Source organism: Moschus berezovskii, chromosome 11, assembly GCF_049115385.1.
Source record: "Moschus berezovskii isolate FMDL1 chromosome 11, NW_MosBer_1.0, whole genome shotgun sequence".
Lineage (NCBI taxonomy): Eukaryota > Metazoa > Chordata > Mammalia > Artiodactyla > Moschidae > Moschus > Moschus berezovskii.
This window is the reverse complement of record NC_142470.1, coordinates 106461624-106484048: the sequence shown is the minus strand read 5'-3', so window position 1 is coordinate 106484048 and position 22425 is coordinate 106461624. Positions and strand designations below refer to the sequence as shown.

Here is a 22425-nt window from a genome sequence, read left to right as displayed (position 1 = left end):
GGTTACACAGACCCACGTGTACCCACAGTCCACGACCTCTAACAGGAGGTCTGCCAGCTGAGAGGACCTCCCAGCAGTGTGGAGGGGCTGCGAGTCTTGGGTGTGCATTTGTGTTAACCTCGTGTCTCCACAGGCAACACCAACATACACTCAAAACTCGCTGTGTGCTTGGTGTCGTCGATGGACCTATCACCCGGCACCAACCTGCATCCCGGCACAACCACCTGTGTGACCACACTTCCCACCACGCCCTGGGGTCTTGGGGCTCACTGCCCCCTCTCCAGACCCAGGCTGGAGGCACTGCCACTCTTCTAACGCTGTTCCCGCCAAGTCCATCCTTTTAAAGCAAAGGGTGTGGGTTACCAGGGGATCCAGACCAGGAAGTGGAAATGGGTCTGTTTTCAACTGCCAACCTGGTCACCTGGAAAGGCCTTATAGCCTATAGACAAGGTGGTAGGTGTTGTGTCAGTTACCGCCAGGGAAGACCAAACCTTGCTGCTTTCGTGTGCCAACTCTGCCAGCGGGAATATGCTTTTTCATCAGGAAGAAATAAGCCCAGTGTGCAAGACTTCCTTGACAACGTGTGCCCAAAGACACATTCCTTCATACCAACCCTTATGTATTTATTCACGCATCTGGTAAACACATCACAGTCAGGAGTGAAATCATTACGATGACGTAAGTAACTGCACAGAGCAACATTGAGTGCAGTCAAACCAAACTGCACACGAGCACCGCAGCCCCTTCACCCAAGTGCACTCACGGTGCTCGCCCACACCACCCCGCCCCAAGGCACAGGCACTCAGCGCCAGTGCAACCCAGGGGCCCATCCCTGTGGAGGAGCAGGGAGACATGACCGGTGGGAGAAGCGGGACTGTCGGGCACCCCTCTGGTCTGCCCACGAAGCCGAGACTGCAAGACGTCAAGAGTGGGCAGGCATTTCCTTGGCACAAAACTTAGGCCACAAAAAGGTTAAGGGGCTTAATCTCAGCTTTCGCTCCTCTTTCAGCAACACAAAAGGGTAGTAGCAAGTGGGGGTGGGGGAAATCTGGTCGTTCGTATTCTAAGAAATAAGGGGGACGAGGAGGATCTGAAGCCCGTTCCGAAGCTCCCAGTCAGAGTGCAGCATGACCATAAGCCCCGTTAGCCAGGCCAGGCCGATCCCATCTGACAGTGACTCTTATCTGAACAGCGTGGTTTGCCTTAATTTTAGCTCGGAATAGGACAAACAGTTTTTCACAGGGTCACGTGAATCACATCCCCCTTATATGAGCATTTGGGACCGACTATATCTGTCTGCTCACAGCTTGTCTGCAGCTCTTAAAGCTTCCAGGGAGGTGCCCAACCCCCACCCCTCTGCCTTCAGCCTCCCAAGATGGCCAATTTGCGGGCATCAAGTCAAACCCAAAAGTGTGGAAATAATGCCTGAATCAAAACGGTGGTGTCTGAACAGTCCCAACTATGGGAAAACACTCCTATTTCATTCCCTAATTCCACCCCCATTTTTTTAACACAAAAGTTTAAAAAAAAACCAACACACAAAGCTAAACTGGATAATGTTTTGCACATCTCCACTGATCCTATCAAAAACACTGATGATACAGAGTTACTGTCTGACATTAGCTTCCCAGTGTTCTTGGTAAATGGGAGACAGGCAGCACATGAATACCGAAGAACTGGCTGACTCAAGGGAAACTGCTTTGTGTGGGGAACGGCAATGGGAGGTGGAGATTGACATTTCTTGGTACAAACTTTATGTCCCTAGAGACAGGAGAAGGCGAGGACAAGGCACTTACGCTGCCAAGCAATAGTTCACAACCCCCTCAACACCAGGACTGTGACCTAGAGTGCCCCCGGCCATGACCCCTCATTGGAGACTCAACCGTCCAAGTGGTCCAGTTGGACCTTCAGAACCAAAGGAAACCCACCCAAACTGCTGCAGAACCGAGGCTGAGAACGGAATGTGGGCAGAGAAAGCAAAGGATGCTGTCCCCTCCGGCCTGAGGCAAGGCTGGTTGCAGAGGAGCTCCAGGAAACACCACTTTCAAAACACTTGGCCCAAGAACGTGACCAGGCCCTTCAGATGCCACCTCCTTCTGTTCCGATACAGAGCAGCAGGGCTCTGAGAGTGGACACCAGTACTGAATCAGCCTGCGGTGGTGGTTGTAGCAGACCCCTTCGAACCCACCCTGTTCCGCAGCGGAGGGCGTGACGACGCCGACAAAGGGCTGGAACCCACCTGGCCCCGCTTCCCCCAGGGCCTGTCAAGCGTATTCGATGCGGGCAGGCCCACAGCTGCCCTCACTCATGCGCTCAGAAGATGGGGTGGCAGCTTTGGCCTCACTCCCCACTTCCAAAGGCTTAGATGAGATATAGTCCTTCACTTTGATCTCCATGTTCTTGGCTTTCAGAGTGGCCATGTGCAGCTTCTCCAGGAAATCTGGCATGCCTGTTGGGAGAGAGGGCAATCTGGGCGGCAGACACACAAGCCAGTAGGTTCACCATGTTTTCATTGTTTTAGTCACCCAGTTGTGTCTGACTCTTTGCGATCCCGTGGACCGTAAATCTGTCCATGGGATTTCCAGGCAAGAACATTGGAGTGAGTTACTGTTTCCCCATTTCCTTCTCCAAGGGATCTTCCAGACCCAGGGATCAAAACTGAGTCTTCTGCATCAGCAGGTAGATTCTCTACCGCTGAGCCACGAGGCTCAAAATTAGCAGGGCCTGTTTCTTTCCAGGTAGGAAAGTCAACACCTCCTTATAGAGATCACAGCCTTGCTGACAAACAATAAACTTACAGGGAGTGAAAACCACCCAGGACCTCTGGGATCCTTTGAAAAGGGGTATTGATCAAGCCATCTAAGTCCCCAAAGGCTCTCTTTTATGTGATTCAATTATCACTTATCAGTGGCACAGCCAATTTTGCTGAAAAATGTCAAACATTAGAAACACCTAATTTCCTCTCCATCCCCCCGAAGGGTTAAGACACGGCTTACAGAGAAGAGAGAAAATCTCATGAAGCTGTCTCTAAGGGAAGAGACTGGCCAGGAAAAATGCATCAATCACAGCACTGATGTGCTGCTGCCTTTGTTAAGAAGGGTGGTGGCCCCTTTCTCCAGTGGACCGTCCTATAACCACATGTTTTAAGGCTTCCGACACGATCTAAGAAGAAAATGTGTAAATGTATTAATGTACACAGTGCGTATTAAGCAAACGTTCTCCGATTCACCTCTGGGCATAGGCTTCGTTTTGGGACTCCAGAATGCTCACCCCTCCAAACTGCAGCTGGAGGCTTCACTACCTTCAAGACAGTATTCAACAATGAACTTGGAAGGCCTCCAGTGAAACAAGTCTTAACTTCTCTGAAGCCACTGAGAAGCTAGAGAAAAATAAAACGTTCAGCCCAAGTACCCGGCCCCATGCACAAGCACCCACTCACCACTAGAAACCATCCAACTAACGCAGTAGCGAGGAAACACAGTCTGGGGGTTGTCACTGTATGTCAGCAAGTAGTCAAAGCCGTTCTGGAAAAGAAAAACAGCAAAGATGAAGGTACCCAGTGCCACAGAATAACCAAGATCGGACCCTGGGGCGGAGAGCGGCATTTTTTTTTTACCCTGAGCAGAAAAGAGTTAACACTGAAGACCTGAGAGGTTCTATCTAGTGAGGCTGCCCCAGTGGCGTCCGGAACTTGGGGCCTGCCTGACCTCGGTCAATAGTTAAGTATTCTAGGACTCCCTGTGCCTCCTCCGTGCAAAAAATGTGCTTCCTGCTGAGCCCCTGCTCTCCCCCTGGGGTCTGGGACTGTAGGATGTGCTAGGCAGAGGGTGCCTATGTGACCAGGCCCCAATACAGACTTTAGGCACCAAGTCTCCACTGGGCTTCTCCAGGCAGAATCATCACACATGTTGCTGCTTTTCTGTGGCTGGAGAGGATGTGTTTCGAGAGCCCTCACGGGACAGGGAGTGCGGGGAGCCCGCAGGGATTCCTCCAGACCCCACCTGCATCTCCCCCTTTTGATCCAGCTGTGTATCCTCCCATCACTGTGATAAATCTTAGCTGTGAGTACACTGTCAGCTGGGTCCTATGCGTCTTTCTAGTCAATCTCAGAATGTGGGTGTGGACCTCAACACATACCCCACCATGTTTAAATATCTTAATCTTTATCAAAATGATATTAACTCTTACTACTACCACTATTAACACGAGCATCAAACATTTACACGGCACTTACAACTATGTGTCAGGAACTGCTTCAGCTCCTCACAATCCTATAATGTAGATGCTGCTAATCCCCATTTCACAGATGAGGAAACTGAGCACAAAAAGGCGAAGGGACTGTGCTCAAGCTCACCCACAGATTCAACCAGAGGCAAGACGAACCCAGAATCCTGACCACAGGGCCAGGCACCCACTCTCGCCGACTCAGCCCTCTCACCGGCACACTGAAGACACAGATTAGAGATTACAGGGGTCCTGATCCCCGGAGAGGCCTGAAGCAAACATGCTCCACCCACTTTTAAAAACTCCTTATTGAATTTGTTATTGTTTCTGTTTTATGTTCTGGGTTTTTGGCTACAGGATCTTGGCTCTCCAATCAGGGGTTAAACCCAAACCCCCTACATTGGAAGGCAAAATCTTAACCAACGGACTGCCATGGAGGCCCCAAGTCTGCACTTGGCCACAACTGTAGACAGCAGCACTGTGACTCTCACGCCTTTGCACTGAAGCCCACCCTCTTCACTCCCTGGGAGAGATGGTTAGTCCTTTACTCATCTACTCAACAGCTCTCTGAACGTCTGCGTGTCTGGGCACCATGCTAGGCCCTATACGGGAAATAAGAACATGCAGTCCTTGCCCACAGGAGCTTCCAATTAACAGGACAGATAGGTGCTGTGACAGACATACACTGAATACCACAGGAATAAAAAGGAAGGAGAGCTGAAGCCTGCACAGTGGGAGCAGTGACATCACAAAGACAGGCTAGGAGACCACCTGAGCTAATATACATATAAAAACTTGACATGATCCTTCCCAGAGAACACTTGGACTGAGAAGTCGAAGTCCTGGGTTCTCATCCACTACTGCCTATACTGGAAAAAGTCAAAACTGAAAACAGCTGCCGTCAGGAAGAAGGGATTAAATGGATAGAAAGAACAGGGATGTAAGCTAAATTACTCTTAAGAGTGAACAGGCCCAGAAATATGAGAACTTCTAGACACCAAAGTGTGGTATTAAGGCTCCTAGAAGAAATGCTCATTTTCAGATTCACACCTAGAACTATAGAAGGTGAACCTGAAACATAGCACCAGAAGACAGTTTCTGAGGTCAAGTCACAAAGACTCTGGTCAATAAGAGGATCCCAGATAAAAGGGACTGTAAAGCAAACCAGATATGCTTAAATTTTTGAGTTTCTAATAGCATCTCTTTTTTTCTTTTGACTGTACCGCACAGCATGTGGGATTGAACCCAGGCCTCCTGTATTGGAAATATGAGTCTTAACCACTGGAACACCAGGTAAGACCCATCATTTCTTTAAAAAATAAAAACTTCAACCTTTGGAGGACTGCTTGTTCAAAGAACCAGTTCAATATTTTAAAAACTAGTAAATGAAGGAAACAAAATCAGCATCTTTCTTATTTCCCTTTCCTCTGTGAACTATAGGAAATCAAACAGTCAATGTATAAACTTTCAAGTACTGGCTTCCCTGGTGGCTCAGCTGGTCAAGAATCTGCCTGCAATGCAGGAAACCTGCGTTCGCTCTCTGGTTGGGAAGATCCCCTGGAGAAGGGAACGGCTACCCATTCCAGTATTCTGGCCTGGAAAATTCCATGGACTGTATAGGCCATGGGGTTGCAAAGAGTTGGACATGACTGAGCGACTTTCAAGTATGTCATCTAATAAATGGAAATAAGCGAAGAAAGAAAGAAGAATTCATACAAATAGTATTTTATAACTTCTAATGAAATACTTGAGCTGAGTAATATTCATCAATCACCTCCAAATTCACAAAGAAAGGGATCAGAGCCTTGTCGTGGCGAAGGGGCTTGCTAACTCAATGACTCTATGAGCCATGCCATGCAGGGCCACACAAGACTGTTGGTTCATAGTGGAGAGTTCTGACAAAATGTGATCCACCGGAGGAGGGAATGGCAGAACACTCCAGTATACTTGCCATGAGAACCCCATGAACTGTATAAAAAGGCAATATCAGACATTATATACCTTTTAATAAAGCAGTCTTGCTCCAAGCAAATAACCTAAATCTGTTCCAGCCTCTAACTCTAAGTACCCACATACAGGGAACACAGGGGACAGAAAAACACGTTAAATGACACTATGGGAACATAACCAGCAAATCCAGGACAAAGAAACTGCTTCTTCAGTAAATACAATTCCAAGGGGGAAAAAAGGAGGGAGAACTCAAGATACAGATGCAAAGCTACAGTGTGAACACATTTCAATATCTGGATCTCATCCGAAATCTGGATTCAAATAAATACAAAAAAATTCATGGATGATCAGGAAAGCTTGAACACTACAGATATTAGATATTAGGGAATACGATATTACGTTTTCAAAAAATCTCTCTTCTTCTTGAGATAAATACTAAAATATGTACAGAGGAATTCTTCGGTTCTTCTACAGCAAAACTAGAATCTGCTTCAAAAAAATCAGGGTTGTGGGAAAGTGACCAGAAAGAGTGCAGATAAAACAAGTCTGGCCAAGAGTGTGGTCTCTGCAGTTGAGGGAGGACACAGAGTCCATGTGCTATGTTATTCTCTCTGCTTGTCTTTTGTCTACATCTCAAATTTTCCGTAATAAAAAGTGAAACTGGGGAGCTCCATGATGGCCTGGCAGTGAGCATTCCAGGCTTTCACTGTCGTGGCCTGGGTTCAATCCCAGTCAGGGAACTGAGGTCCTGTAATCTGGCAGCACAGCCACAATAAAACAAAAACACCACACCTTGGCTCAGGATCTACGTTCTATCTGGCAAATCCAAAGTCAGCTGCCTGATTTTCAAGTATCTTCTATACTCGGTCAAGGTAATCACCACTCCTCCCTAAACTCTGCCTTCCTTTCTAAGCACTGAGTCTCTCAACGTCCAAGTTTCCCTCCTTCCTTTGTCTGGGGCTGAATCATGGAATCCTGTCTTCTACCTCCAGGGTCCTTCCTGTTTTCCTCTACCTGCTGCTGCTGCTAAGTCACTCCAGTCGTGTCCGACTGTGTGTGACCCCATAGACGGAAGCCCACCAGGCTCCCCTGTCCCTGGGACTCTCCAGGCAAGAACACTGAAGTGGGTTGCCATTTCCTTCTCCAGGGTGTGAAAGTGGAAAGTGAAAAGTGAAAGTGAAGTCACTCAGTCGTGTCCGAACCTTAGCGACCCCACGGACTGCAGCCTACCAGGCTCCTCCATCCATGGGATTTTCCAGGCAAGAGTACTGGAGTGGCTTGCCATTGCCTTCTCCGTTTCCTCTACCTAGAGGCTGCTTTTTAACAAGAACCAACTCAAGTCTTATCTTTCTCCTAAGAGCTTGCCACAATATGCTACAATACTTACACAGACAATTCATACTGTTGCCCCACCTCAGCTGAAAGAAGCTATTTACTGGTACGACACACTCCGCTGGTGGCCCAACTCTGCCTTAGCTATTTCACGGTCAGGGTTTCCAAAAGCAGTAATGCCGGGACTCGAGTCACGTTTTTCCCCCCAAATAGGAAATACATGGACAAGGTTCAAATTTCAGAAGCAACATCAAAGAAAAGCATGAGGCATAATTCTAACTCCCACAGTCCCCAGCCTGCCCAGGCAATAGCAACATTCTTGCTTCTAATGCAAGGACTTAGAAACATGTTTAACTGTACTTACTTACAACATGCTGGAAACAATACTTTCTACATTGCCAACCAAGTTCTTTCTTTCTCAGCCTCTCTCTCACATATACTTGTACATATGTAATCAAACAAAAGTTTCATAAAATATGCTTACATTCAGTTTCTATTCATTCCTTTTCAAGCACTAATTAAGTCTGTTTAAACAACACTGCTCTGTGGGACTTCACCAGCAGTCCACGGGTTAAGACTCAGCTTCCGATGCAGGGGTTCGACCCCTGGTGGTGAAGATCCCACGCGCAAAAAAAAAACATTGCTCTAAAACGGTACATACGTCAACACACACCTCCCCGTAAACCACCACACTGACAGGCAAACCACGGTTTCTGTCACTTAAGAGTCCCATTATATAGGCGGTGTAAATAAAACAACTTGCTGAAAACAAAAGCACAGCTAAGAGAACAGTCATACAGCTCTGAGACACAAGTGATGGGGAGAAACAGTGATTTCAAAGTGAACAGGACTAAAAACAGCAACCACCACAATCAATATGAACGCGCAACAGAGATTTGGCTAAAACATCAAAAATAAAACACCACACTAAGTTGAAGAAAATATTCTTTGCAAAGAAATGTCACAAAATGTTCAAGAAAGCAGACAGTACTGATAAGGAAACAGGAGTCTAGAAATGTGTTACGTGTTCTGCCCACTGTGGGGAAATTCTGATGGGAACGGTAGTTCGCTCTGGTTCCTCAGAATGCTGCCAACAAGCCTGTATGAGTCAGGGCCGCCGTCTTCTCATAACTGCCCCTCAGGTAACAGGAGCCAAGGGGTCATCACTACTTTGTCTCAAAGGTCTCCCAGGTACACCATGCTAGAGGAGGGGTCCTGAAACGGGGTTCCCAGGCCAGTAGCACCAGCCTCCCTTGGGAGCTTAAGACATGCAAATTCTCAGGCCACAGACCTGCACTGTTTAAGCAAGTTCCACTGGATCCGATGCAAAAACTGGAGAACCAGCACGCCCTCCCCTGTTCAGACAAAAGGCATTCCTTGAGAAAATTCATAAACCGCTAACCCATCACATCTCAGATGACGTACAACTCACCTCATCAAATGACTTGTGCGGACGGATAACCATTTGGGACTCATATGATCGGACCCTGACGAATTCCGGAGACTCTGGCACACTCGGGTGCTCCACAGCCCTGGCAAGGAGAGAAGCGAGAGAAACTGAGGACCGTCTAACACAGGACCACCAGAGCCGGAGTTATGAAGTAAAGGCAGCCTCCTAACTTTTAAATGACTACATCAGAAAATTCATGAATGAATACACACTAACTTCTAAAAAAACAGAGAGAGTTAACTCGGTGTCTCCTGTCTCAGTAGGCTTTGTGTTGAAGAAGACAGTGTCTCTTTAATTATCAGCATTAAGGAACTGAAGGATTAGCCTGATGAAAGATTTGCATCCCTTCAACCCTCTGAGACAGTCACCAGTCCCAGCCCTCTCACATTCTTGCTGGGACGCACGGCACCCCAGCTTCACTCACAAGACAAGCAGACTCCCACCAGACATGTGTGAATGAAGGCCAAGCTGAAGGGACTCAGCAGAAGCCACTGTTCAACACACGTACCGTGACACCAACACCATCACGTTGTTTTCCTCATCCACACTGTACCGCCGAACGTACACATAATCCCGTGAGTACATCGGGTACTAAAGAAGAGGAGGGGTGGGAGGATCAGGGCTCTGTCTCACGTGGACGTGATCCAAGCAAAACCAGAGGCAACAATACTCACGGGAAAATGGGTCACCCAGTGAAGAACCTCAGAGCCACTGACCACATCCCTCTCGATCACTTCCAGCTTGATCACCAGGGCGTCCCACTTTTTCCTATATTCTGTATCCAGCTACAGAAAGAGCAAAGACCATGAAGACACAAGAGAGCCAAAACAAAGCTACAGAAGATGAGTAACTACTTCTCCAGATGAGTGGGCCTCTTACCCAAGAACCTTCTTCTGAAACAGTGATCTGACCTAAAAGGCAGTGCCCAAGTATCAAAGACACAGCTGTATTTACTACAGATGAGTCCTTTAATAAAATCCTTTCCTGTAGGCCAATCTCATTACTTGAAAGTGAATCTTAAAAATATTGTCATAGATATGTCTAGAGAAAATACAGTAGACAGTGATAGAAATTTGTAAGGGTGAAATAATTCCAAAAGGTTTTAAACAGACAAAAAGTCCAAAAGTCCAGGCAGACACCTCACACAAACACAAGCTGCATTATTTTTAAAATTTCTAACATCACTAAGAACTAAGGAATCTCAAAGTGACATATATCATACACATTCAAATCAACAAAAACGCAATACAGACTGACAGAACTCAGTGCTTAGGGGAAAGCGTGCACTTGTGTGTTAGCAGTGGGTGCTATAATCACCAAACTAGTTCCTCAAAGTCCAGTAAAACACGAGAACTCCAGGAAGGAAAAAACAATTTCTATAGAACTCTAGGTGATCCCAGCTCCCCTTTTCTGTATTTCCCCGCAAGGAGGGACAGAGTCTTTGAACACATACTTTTATCTTTATTAAACAAACACCTTTACTGCGGACAAGTTCCAGATTGCTAAGTCCTGACTGCATCTGTATACTGACGGGGAAGGACATCGCTAAGCAAACAGGTAAAACTGGAATACAAAGATTCTATCAGAGTTGCATCAGTTAAACTTACTGACTTTGATAACGGTACCATGGCTAGTTAGGAGAATGTGTGCAGTTTTTTAGGAAATACACACTGAAGGCTTTTGGAATAAAGGGTATGTAACTTACCCTCAAACTGTTTAGGGGGGAAAAACTATAAAGTCTTATAAAATCTATTAAAGCACTCAAATCCTTCCTCTATTTGATCTTCCCAACAGCCTTATAAAGAGCAGAGCTAGCCTCATCCCCAGCAGGCAAACTGTAAGTCAAAGGCTCACCCAGAGGCTATCTGACGTGAAATGAGGGGCAGAGAGACGGATGGACTGAAGCCAGTGTCTTACGAGTTAGAGAAATCACTCATGTGGACGATGGCAAGAGGACTTCAAGGCTTAGCAGCTCCTGATCTGGGAGGAGAAATGTACTCACCTGAACATTGAAGAACTGCCGCGGTGTCACATCTGTGTAGGTTCCAAACACTAGAACAAAGAATAAGCAATGTTTGCCACACTCATCACTCACTCTATTCCTATCACTTAACTGCATTTCAACTGCAGAGTACTGACGTACAGATCTCAAAGGCAGATTCAGAAACCAGAAGTCACACTGGGGCAGCAAAGTATGACAGAGACAACCTATAGCAGAGTATAACAAAGCAGAGTATAACTCTTGTCATCAGTTCAGTCGCTCAGTCGTATCCAACTCTGCGACCCCATGAACCGCAGCACGCCAGGCCTCCCTGTCCATCACCAACTCCCGGAGTCCACCCAAACCCATGTCCATCGAGTCAGTGATGCCATCCAACCATCTCATCCTCTGTCGTCCCCTTCTCCCCCTGCCTTCAATCTTTCCCAGCATCAGGGTCTTTTCCAATGAGTCAACTCTCCGCATCAGGTGGCCAAAGTATTGGAGTTTCAGCTTCAACACCAGTCCTTCCAATGAACACCCAGGATTGATCTCCTTTAGGATGGACTGGTTGGATCTCCTTGCAGTCCAAGGGACTCTCAAGAGTCTTCTCCAACACTACAGTTCAAAAGCATCAATTCTTCGGTGATCAGCTTTCTTCACAGTCCAACTCTCACAGTCATACATGACCACTGGAAAAACCATAGCCTTGACTAGGTGGACCTCTGTTGACAAAGTAATGCCTCTGCTTTGTAATATGCTATCTAGGTTGATCATAACTTTCCTTCCAAGGAGTAAGCGTCTTTTATTTTCATGGCTGCAATCACCACCTGCGGTGATTTTGGAGCCCAGAAAAATAAAGTCAGCCATTGTGTCCACTATTTCCCCACGTATTTGCCATGAAGTGATGGGACCCGATGCCATGATCCCTTGTCATCAGGGACAGGAGAAACAACAGCACACCAGGGCAGTGCTCCCGGGACAACACCAGAATGGAGAGTGTAAGAGAACAGAGTGCCGTGCACCTGCTGGGGCAGAACACACCCCCAGCAGCCCAGCCAGGCTCACCTCGGTACTGGTAAAGGTGGGTGCCTGAAATGGGACGCCGCCACAGCTTGAAGTGTTTCTTATCCATCACCATCTCCCATGGCTGTTCTTTGCCTCCTGAATCTTCAACCCTTTCTGTCTGAGATTTTGGTTCTGGAGGGTGGCGCTCAACTCCAGAGCTCCGAAACATACCTGACATTTCCTCCAACCGTTTCATCTCATCAATGGATCTGGAGAGGAGGAAAACAACAGGCATGGTGGGGTGGTTGGAGTCAGTCCTGAAAAATGAACTGGCCACACAAAGACTTACACAGAGCGGTGTGGGTTTAAAACAGTATAAAGTGTAGGGAGTAAAAATATGAGCTCCTGAGTCTGAATCCCAGTCTAACATTCATCAATCAGAATATTAAATTACTTAACAATCCCTATTTCTTAACCCGTAAATTGGGGATGATAATAGTACCTACTTCAAAGGTGGATTATAAAAATTAAATTTACATGTAAAGTGTTTACTACTAGCCATATAATCAGCCCTCATATTTTATGCCTATGAAATGTCATTTGATATCCTTTGCCCATTTTTTAATTCGGTTGTCTTCCTATCACATTGTAAGAGTACTTACGTATTTTTCCTCCTTTATTTTAAAGAGAGATAATTAACTTGCTATAAAAAATTATACTTTTACTATATACAAATCAGTGCTTTTTAGTATAGTCCCAAGGTTGTACAACCATCACCACCAATTACACAACACTGTCACCAGCCCCCAAAGAAATCTTTACCCACAGCAGCTACTTTCTATAGCCCCTGACAACTACTAACCTACTTCTGTCTCCATGGGTTTGCCTCTCTGGACAATTCATATAAATGAAATCTTACAAAATATGGCCTCTCGGGTCTGGCTCTTTTCATTTAGTAATATATACACGTCTCACTCATGCTCTAGTTTACTGCCTTTATGGCTGAATACTATTCCACTGTATTGGATAAATCATACAGACACATCACACTGTTTGTCCATTCATCAGGTGGTGGACAGGCAGGCATTTCTCCTTTTGGCTGTGATGCACAGCACTGCTATAGATACTGCATGCAACTTGTGTGCAGACGAAAGCTTCCAGTTTTCTTTGGTAAATTCCTAGGGGTAGCTTTAATGGGTCCAGGAAACTAACTTTTTGAGCAAGTGCCAAATTATTTTCCAAAGCAGTTTTTCCATTTCTAAATTCACATCAGCAATGTATGAGGGTTCCAACTGCTTCACATCATTGCCAACACTTGTTAATATCCATCTTTATGATTCCAGCAATCCTAGTGGGTATAATGACTAAGGACGTTGAGCATATTTTTATGTCCTTATGGGCTATATGTGTATCTTCTTTGGAGAAAAGATCTATTGAAATCTTTGTTTTAAATTGGGTTGTCTTTACTGTCAAGTTTTTTAAGTTATTCATATATTCTGAACGAAAGTCTCCTGTTAAATATTTACAAATATTTTCTCTGACTCTGTGGGCTGTCTTTCCACTTTCTTGATAATAACTTTTGCTGTACAGAAGTTTTCGATTTTGATGAAGTCAAACTAATCTATTTTTTCTTTGACTGCTCATGCTTTTGGTGTTATATCTAAGAAACTACTGCCTAATCCAGTATCGTAAGAATTTATGCCTATATTTTCTTCCACAAGTTTAGTTTACATTTAGGTCTTTGACCCATTTTAATTTTTGTGTACAGTGTGAGGTATGGGGTATAAATTCACTATTTTGCAAATGCATCTCCAGTTGTCCCAGCACCATTTAAAAAAAAAAAAACACAGTTTTCCCTTTAATCTTTAAACAGCAGTTAGGAAAGCAAGACTACTGGCTGACTATGTCACTTTTACAATTCAAGACTGAAGATACCACCTACTGACATGTTCTGTCTGAAACGCCCTTTCTTTCTCCTCTCTAACCTTCAAAAACCGAACAAAGGGACTTGCCTGGTGGTGCAGCCTCTAAGTCTCTATGCTCCCAATGCCAAGGGACACGGTTCAATCCCTGGTCAGGGAAGTAGGTCCCACATATAAGAGTGTGTATGGCACAACTACAGATCTCATGTGCCGTAACCGAGACATGGTGCAGTCAATAAATAAAAATATAAATTTTAAAAAAACCCATAAAGTTCAAGGTTAACTAAAAGAAACAGTTAACCATACACATTTACTTTTATTCCTCCACAGAAACATAATCCACTATATTATAATTAATCTATCTTTATGCCTATCCTCCTTACTAAAATGGCTCCTAGCAAGTACCTGGTAAACATTACATGCTCAGTAAGTGTTCACAGAATAAACTGAGAAAAATAAATAGGGAGGTAGGCCTCAATAATTCAAATTCTTATTAAAAGATTACATTAATACATTGCTTTAGAAGTCGAAAATTCAAAATCATACCAGTAACCCATGAGTAAAAGTTTAGAACCATCCAAACAACAGTGCAGAGATTTGGGTTCTACACCCAGCTCTGCCAACTCGAGCTGTGATTTATAAGTCATTTTACCTGCCAAGGCTCCCCCATTCCACCTATAACATGAGCACACGATTCCTTGAAGGTTTACTCAAATTCTATGATTTTTAAGCTTTGAACTTCAATGAAAGTATCTATGTGCGAGGACATTTGTGTTTTGACCACCTGAAATCTTTTCCTATTGAGGAGAACCCCCAAACAGGTGAGATACAGCCCAGACCACCTCTTACGCCCTAGCAGTTATTACATTAATGCCTAATCAAATGAGGTTAATCAGAGACTTCTGGGAGAGGCTTCGAGTCTTGAGGAAACAATACAAGTCTTGAGGAAATAACACAAGGCACAGGGCCTTTCAGATTTCCTCACTTATCCAGAGGGAGAAATGCAACAGATCTGGGGAAAACAAAACCAGCAATGCTGTCCAAAGCAGAGTATTCCTATAGCAGGTCTTGGCTATCCTCCCAGCCAACCTGGGTTCTCTCTGGCCTTCCATCAATCCTCTGTGTGTCCTAACACCTTTCTGAAACCTTTTTGGAGGTTAACCTAACCCTTTTTGGAGAAAGTTAACCAGTATCAGTTTCTCTGTTTGCAACTGATAACCCTAGCCAGTCAATTTATATTGATGTTCTGATGAAAATGTTTAAACCATTTTTTAAAAGTTTCCATGTGAATTAAACATTGCAAAATAGGACTGACTGCTACCATTGCAAAAACCATAGAGAAATAGGGAAGGAAATTTAGAGTAGGCAATAAGGTCCTGCAGAGGAGAAAGCAAAAGTAAAGACACAGCTAGCTTTGACTGTGAGAACAACAATGCGGGCATCACCAATCATGGCCTGTTGAGGACTAGTAAAGCACCCTCGAAAAAAAATTAAGCTGGACTCTTGAATGTCCTTACCACATAATGAAGAGAGGCAGGAATGCCTTGAGAAAAATACATCAGCGGCTCATAAAATTATATAGTAATATGGTTTTAAGAAAATTATTAAACTATGCCTATATATTTTTACTGGCCTTCTAAGACTCAAAGTGGTACAGAGTTTCTGACCCACTGCTTAATCAGCCTCTTAAGATTAAAGGTCAAAGGTGACCTTGAAAAATCATGAGACTGAGTCCCTAGGGGGGACAGCAATGTCCTGTGAAGGTGTGACACTCACTCTTCGTACAGCACAATATGAATGCTAGAAGAAGACTGCATCATGAAAACATCAATGATCACTGTCCCAGGTTTAAGAATCTCAGAAGGGTCTCAATTTCTAAATGCTGACATGACAGACATCATCAGCACAGTCACTATCATTTGTGAGAAGAAAAAAAAACAAACCTCTCACTACGTATTTCATCAGCTTGCTGTGTCAAATCTTATTTGGAGGGGATGGTTGCCTAAGAGATTTAAGAAACAAGGGAAGGAAGGAAGGACAAAAGAGATTAAACCCAAAATAGCAACAGAACCAGATCAGTAAGAGGATCAAAGAAAGATAGTCAATGCTTTCTTCAAAACGAGAGTCATTTCAACATGTAAGAAAGGCTGTATGAAAGCTCTGGAAATTGAAGGCGTAAAATCATGAAAACAGAAAAACAAGTATAATCATACTGGGCTCATCTAGGGGAATCCTACCCTAAGTGTAGAGCTTAATATAAGGCTCTAAAATGACTCAAATGAAGCCATTCCTGTAATGAGTAATTTACCAAAGTAACACTGCTTTGTTTCAATGATCCCCCCCTCAAATTCCCAATTATTGTCAAAGTTAAAGACTCTGAAGAACAACTGCCACGGGACATACCAAGAAACGAGACATCAAAAGCTTCTTGCAATTCTGAGCCAACTGGTTAACCATCAAATAATGAAGACAATCTCAGAAAAAAAAAAAAAGAAAACTCAGCTTTTACACAGTTCTGATTATCTAAGAATGTATGAAAGTAAAAACATCCTTACGTGACAGTGGGGGAAAAAAGTCCCTTTAAGCCAAAAGGACTTTTTCTTGATCATTTATCTAACAGCACAGTGAAAAGTTTAAAGGCTGAAATAGGAAAACGGCCAATTTTCTTCATGAAACTTTATTGGTATATATTTATTCAAATCTCTAGAGCAATGAATTCTAAGTTTTTTTAAAAAGAGGAGGGAAATTAATGGAACATTTTCCACTAGTCTTTCATATTTCTTAACTTCCTTTTTGTTCCTGTAATTTTTTTAATGTCCCAAAATAATAATAAAAAAAATTACTACTAGTATTTTTCCATTAGATTTGCCCTGCACTCACAGAATGCCAGCCAGCACCAAAAACAGTGGTTAAAAGTTATTTTGTCTGGTCATTTAATTGAAGTCAGTCAGGTAAGAAAGCTAGACTAAGCTTTAGAAGACCTGATTTCTATACCTGGACTATCAATGAGTACAATTTACTTCTTTCCTCAAATTTTCGTGCTGATTCTCAATGAATGAGTTCCTATTTAAGATGTTCACATTCAGAAAGGGAGCCTTACAACCCATCACTGTGTGACAACAGCAATATCAGAAGGAGTGTGTGCCAGGACGAGCTGGTACAGAAATGGCACAGAGAGCCAAAGGCTGTGACTTACGGGCCATGGGACAGTCACGCTCTTCTTCCACGAACAATGAGAGAAAGGCACATGTCCCGAGGCACAGTGGACTGTGCTCACTCTGGAAGCTACCCAAAATCACCCAACCAGTGCCAACAAAACCTAAGATCTAACCTCAGCAGTGCATCCTGTAAAGCAAACAAAATACAGCACAAAGCCTAAGCCTGGATGGGAAGGGAGTGGGGAGGGGGGAGAATGGATACGTGTGTATGTATGTCTGAGTCCCTTAGCTGTTCACCTGAAACTACCACAACACTGTTAACTGGCTACACACCAATATAAAAGTTTAAAATATACATTAAGAAAACAACCAAACCTAAAAAGACTAACCTGTACCCAGAATATTTTATTCAATAAAATATTGGGAATTCCCTGGCAGTCCAGTAGTTAAGATCCCTTGCTTTCATTGCCAAGGGCGTGGTTTGGATCCCCAGCCAGGAAACTAAGACCCAGCAAGCCGCACACAGTGCAACCAAAATAATTAATAATAAAACACAAACAAGCTAGGAGAACAAAGACCTCTGAATTCACCATACAACCAACATACAGTTGACAGCATATCACCTGCCCCCCCATTCAAGATAACATTTCTAAAAATCCTCAAAATAGACTTGATCAAATTTTAAGTACATGACTGAACTCAAGCATGAACTAGACATGGAGAGTTAAATGAGGGCCTTACTGGAACAAGGCTGGAGAGGGTCAAAAAGGGCACCGTAAGTGCTCTTACTGGCCTTTGTCTAAGCTTCTGTATTAACCCCAAGCGGGTTAATACAAAACAATACCTCTTTAGAAGCTGGATTAGAACCAAAGTGCTTCAACTGTCTCATTTCTTTCTTCCACAGCGGGTAGTGACTATGGACTCAAATGTTTACCACATCTATTTCTTATCCTATTTTTCCCCTCCAGCTCCTGGAAACGGGAGAGCTACTGAACAGCGGTTCTAGAATGTATCATCAATAAAAATACATGAAAAAGTATGAAATCTATCACCCGGGCCCCAACACTACTCAACTCCTATTCCCAACAGGGCACCCAGAGGCCCTTTTCTGGTCTTTCTCTTTCCCAAACCAAATCCAACTAGGAATTTTCCCCTCAAACTTCATGACTGTGGAACATGGGTATTCCATCATCATCAAAAACAGAATGCAAATTCAGTTGATTGGTAATTTTACAACTAAAAAGTTACCTTCCCATATTTCTCACAACTGAGAACAAAATACCCCAAAACACTGACAGAAACTAGGCAGACCACCTCTCATGCTTTGATACCTTAACATTTTTGAGTAAGGTGGTTCATGGCTATGAGTTTAAACTGCATTTGTAAAACAGTCCTTTTTATTGCTAGGAAAATTACCAGCTCGAAAGATAATACTTTGCATTTACCGACAACTCACAGTGTTGCCTGGCATCTGGGGGCTACACTTCCAGACAGATCACAGTATTAACTTTACTGAAATATTTCCACTTTCTCCTAACCAAAAGTGTGAATTAACAAAAGAAATGACTAGAATAGACTTGTATTGGAATTCAACTGAGGTGGGGGACTATCCGAGGTTCTTGAAATCAGTTTCAGAGTTCAGGGGGCAGAATATGTGGAGAGACACACATTTTTTGTTTAAAAAAAAAAATACAGCGACAATGTAAAGCAAGACCCAAAGCAAGGTTTCCTCATGATAATACATGAAAACTCTAAGGGTTCAGTTTAGAACCACAGATTAACAAATTTAACTAATGGTACTATACTTCTCACAGAAGTTTTTGAAGATGACAACGTGATTACAGAGCCTAATGAAACTCTTGGAGTTCTCATGGAAGTAGCAAGAAAAACTGACCTAATTCTTTCAGGTTAAAATATGTGGGCTACTGGTTTGTCCCCGGAGGGCAAACTCTCCAGTCTCATAATCCTGCCATGAGTCACAATGACAAAAGAGCTCTCTTGGCATTTCTCACGAAATCCCATGTGGAACAAAGTAACTGTAAATCGCATATCTACATCCTCGGGCCCATTTTAAAACCTGTTTGGTTTTTGCACCTTGTATGCGCGCGTGCTTGCTCAGCAGTCCTAATCTCTGCGACCATGTAATTTCCCAGGCAAGAATACTGGAGTGGGTTGCCATTTCCTCCTCCAGGGGATCGTCCCCAACCAGGGATCGAACCCACGTCTCCTGCATTGGCAGGCAAATCCTTTACCACGGTGCCACCTGGGCAGCCTCTGCATCTTCCTGAAAGAATGAAAGATTACATGAGCAATAGCTTACATGTCTCCAATACCAACTTCCCATGTTATTTTTAAATAGTCAAAAATAAAATTGGCCGCACCCTGCGACATATGGGATTTTAGTTTCCTGACCAAGGATGGAACCTGCACCTCCTGCATTAGAAACGCATTCTTCTTAATCACTGGCCCACCAGGGAAGACCCCAAAACGTTATTTCTATAGTGGCACGCTCCCCCAAAGTCCCCCTCTCCACTAGCCTACACCTGCAGTTATTTCTAATTAGACAAATCAAGTTAACCCGCAGAGGCAATGTAGAAACGTGGGTCTGCTACAACCGGATCAAACTACTTGCATCGTCACTTCCAGTACCACCCGGTGAACGGGAGACAGTGATCGCCAAGGCCGGGCCCAGGTTTCAAGGTTTCCACCTCCCAGCCCCACCGCCCCCGCCCTCCCCCGACCCCAGAGAGAAAGCACGACCTCGCCACCGAGCCCACCTCTGCAACTCCTCCTCCCGGATCCTCTCCTCGTCCCACACGAACACGCCGGCGAGCGCCGCCATCAAGGCAGAGGCATGGCCCGGACGTCCGCGCAGCCGGCGCCACAGGCGACCGAGGAGGACGCGGCGCGAGCTCTCGGAGTACAGGCGGCCGTAGAGCTGCGCGATCTGCTGCGCGCGCCGCACGCGCAGGCCCGTCACGAAGCGGCACTGATTGGCCAGCAGGGCGAGCAGGCCCCCGCCCCGCGCGCCCGCGCGCCCGGCCGCCGCCGCCGCCGCGCCCACCAGCCAGGCGGCCAGGCCGGCCGGCGGCCTAAGCGGGAACATGCCGCTCGCCCCGCCGGGGCCCCGAGCACACGCCGCGCGCCCGGAGGAGGGCGACACCTCGCTCCCGGCGCCGAAGGAACGAGGCCGGGAGGGTGCGGGCGCCCTCTCGCCGAGTCCCCCGAGTTGGCCGGCCCCGAAGCCGTCTCACGGTCCAACAGGTCCTCCCTCTCCCTCTGCAGCAACCGCTGAGGAGAAGTCTCCTTTACGAGAGAGTCGGTCGAGGCACCGGCCGCGGCGGTGGGCCCGCGACCGCTGCAGCAGGCTCTCCGCAGCTCCGGCCGCAACGCCGCAGGGCAACAGCGGGACAGCCCTTTCGGCCCCCGGCCTCCTCGGCTTCCCCAGGCCGGCGCCAGGGGCCGGGGTACAGAGCGCGCGGAAAGCGGCGAAGCTGGAGAAGCGATCCCGAGCGTTCCGCGTCCGCCACATGCGCTGCCAACTTGCACCCTATCCCCAGTCTCCGCCCCCGGCCCTGATTGGGCGCGGCCCGGACTCCGGGTTCTGATTGGTGGCGCCGGGTGCTCGTCACTGCCCCCTGGCCCGGCGGGCCTGGACCCCTCGCTAGCAAGGTAGGTGGCGCGGCGGCGAGAACTAGTCAAGGGCGGCTCGGAGAGTGACCGGCAGACCCCGCCGCCGCCGCCATTTTCCGGCCCCCGGCGCCGCCCCGCTAGGGTCCGTGGTCAGGTGCCCGTTAGAACCCGGCCCAGTGCCCTCTCGATTGTTTTGAGAGGCTTGCGATGGGCGCCTCGAATTTGAGTCTAGGATGAGGGTGGGATCTCGGCTTTGCGTCCGCGAGGCGCTGGGGACATCCAGATTGGGGACTGCGGGCGGGACGGTGTAGGTGCCCTTGGTGGATGGAGATCCTGCCGAGCCTTCCTCGGCCTCCCCGCTGGCTTTCCCGGAAGCGCTGTACGAGCCGAGACCACTGAGCACCGATCTTTTCTCTGCGACACCTCGACCGAGAGCCGGCCAGTGGGACATACTTAGAGCCTAGGACACTGTCGAGAGCGGCTTGGGCAGGTGACCCACCTCAGTGTGGAAATGAGGTAGCCCTTTCGTAAAAGGGCAGCAGAATGGAGTTACTTGGGACAGATGGCCCCGGTCGCGTAGTAGCTGTCCTGTCTTTGACCCAAAGGTGACAGCGTGAGAAGGTAAACAGGTTTCCTAAAACCTACTTGGCACTACCCAAGAACAGCCTGGCTAAATGATCTTGAAGAGTGTTAAATGACTACTCTGTGCACAACCTCGTTAAAACGAAAACGCTGGCTGTCCAGTAGGAAAACCTTAAACGAAATTGTTTTATTTTTTAAACTCATATTAAGCTTATATATTAACAGTACTGTAAAAGGAATGCTTCATGTGAGAGACTGCTCATTCCAAGGCAGTGAGTGCATTAGAAATTTCACAATGTACCTACGTGAGCAGTTTTATGTGGTCTTAATAAAAGATATATCTCCAAAAAGAAAAAAAATTGCTTTACTGGGAGCTGAAATTCAGATCTATCCAGACTGTCTGCTTTTACTCTGGAGATTGTTGCTGCTGCTGCTGCTGCTAAGACACTCAGTCGTGTCCAACTCTGCGTGACCCCATAGACAGAAGCCCACCAGGCTCCCCCGTCCCTGGGATTCTACAGGCAAGAACACTGGAGTGGGTTGCCATTTCCTTCTCCAATATGTGAAAGTGAAAAGTGAAAGCGAAGTCGCTCAGTCGTTTCCGACCCTTACCGACCCCACGGACTGCAGCCTACCAGGCTCCTCCATCCATGGGATTTTCTAGGCAATAGTACTGGAGTGGCTTGCCATTGCCTTCTCCTCTGGGGATTGTTACTGATGTTTATTTTCCATTGAAATAAGGAGAAATCGGTGTATAACAGAAAATGGTATTTGATGCTTTGTGGAGCCAGGCTTGGATGTGAGGGTGTGTGGTCAGGCCACTCAGGATGGTGGTTCACCTCTCTGTGCATGCCTGCGAGACCTGTACCTGCCTCACCACACCCTACTCACATGACTGACCTTCTATACCCTTCTAGGTACTTGCCCCAGGCCCCAGCTAGTGATAGCTTATCAAAGGGGTGGTGAAGGGCATGTCCCTCTGCTGTTTTCCCTGGTCACTAATGAGCCCACCTGAAATCAGTTCCCCTACAACTGGCCATCTCCCCTTCCCTGCAACAGCCAAGCCTGCCACCATGTCCTGCCTGCCCTGCACTTCACAGGGTGGGGTATCGCTTCAGACCCTTGCTTCAGACGTGTAAGCTCCTGCATCCATTAAACCTCTGATGTCTCTGTTGCTAACCCCATGCT

The 22425-nt window shown here is 46.1% G+C and overlaps 1 protein-coding gene across 3 annotated transcripts; it reads right to left on the bottom strand.

Moving 5' to 3' along the window:
- Positions 1 to 606: 606 nt before the first annotated feature.
- STARD7 (StAR related lipid transfer domain containing 7) lies at positions 607 to 20554 on the bottom strand. 3 transcript variants are annotated; one of them, XM_055399228.2, is made up of 8 exons: positions 19800 to 20549; positions 12003 to 12211; positions 10959 to 11008; positions 9631 to 9741; positions 9465 to 9547; positions 8939 to 9038; positions 3440 to 3524; positions 607 to 2449 (listed from the first exon to the last, which is right to left on the bottom strand). In XM_055399228.2, exons 1-8 carry the CDS (start codon positions 20126 to 20128, stop codon positions 2265 to 2267), a joined length of 1152 nt encoding a protein of 383 aa, XP_055255203.1. In that variant the 5' UTR covers positions 20129 to 20549; the 3' UTR covers positions 607 to 2264. The 3 variants fall into 3 exon arrangements, with proteins under 3 accessions (XP_055255203.1, XP_055255204.1, XP_088697800.1); XM_055399229.2 differs by having other exon boundaries at positions 2306 to 3162; positions 19800 to 20554; XM_088841674.1 differs by lacking the exon at positions 607 to 2449 and adding an exon at positions 3249 to 3301 and having other exon boundaries at positions 19800 to 20552.
- Positions 20555 to 22425: the final 1871 nt, after the last annotated feature.

Excerpts from the sequence above, each read along its gene's own strand:
- STARD7 (XM_055399228.2), bottom strand. The coding sequence starts at position 20,128 with ATGTTCCCGCTTAGGCCGCCGGCCGGCCTGGCCGCCTGGCTGGTGGGC. Across the intron at positions 11,009-12,002 it reads CCACCTTTACCAGTACCGAG|TGTTTGGAACCTACACAGAT; the intron begins GTGAGCCTGGCT and ends TCTTTGTTCTAG. Across the intron at positions 9,039-9,464 it reads GTGATGGTGTTGGTGTCACG|GGCTGTGGAGCACCCGAGTG; the intron begins GTACGTGTGTTG and ends TCTCCTTGCCAG.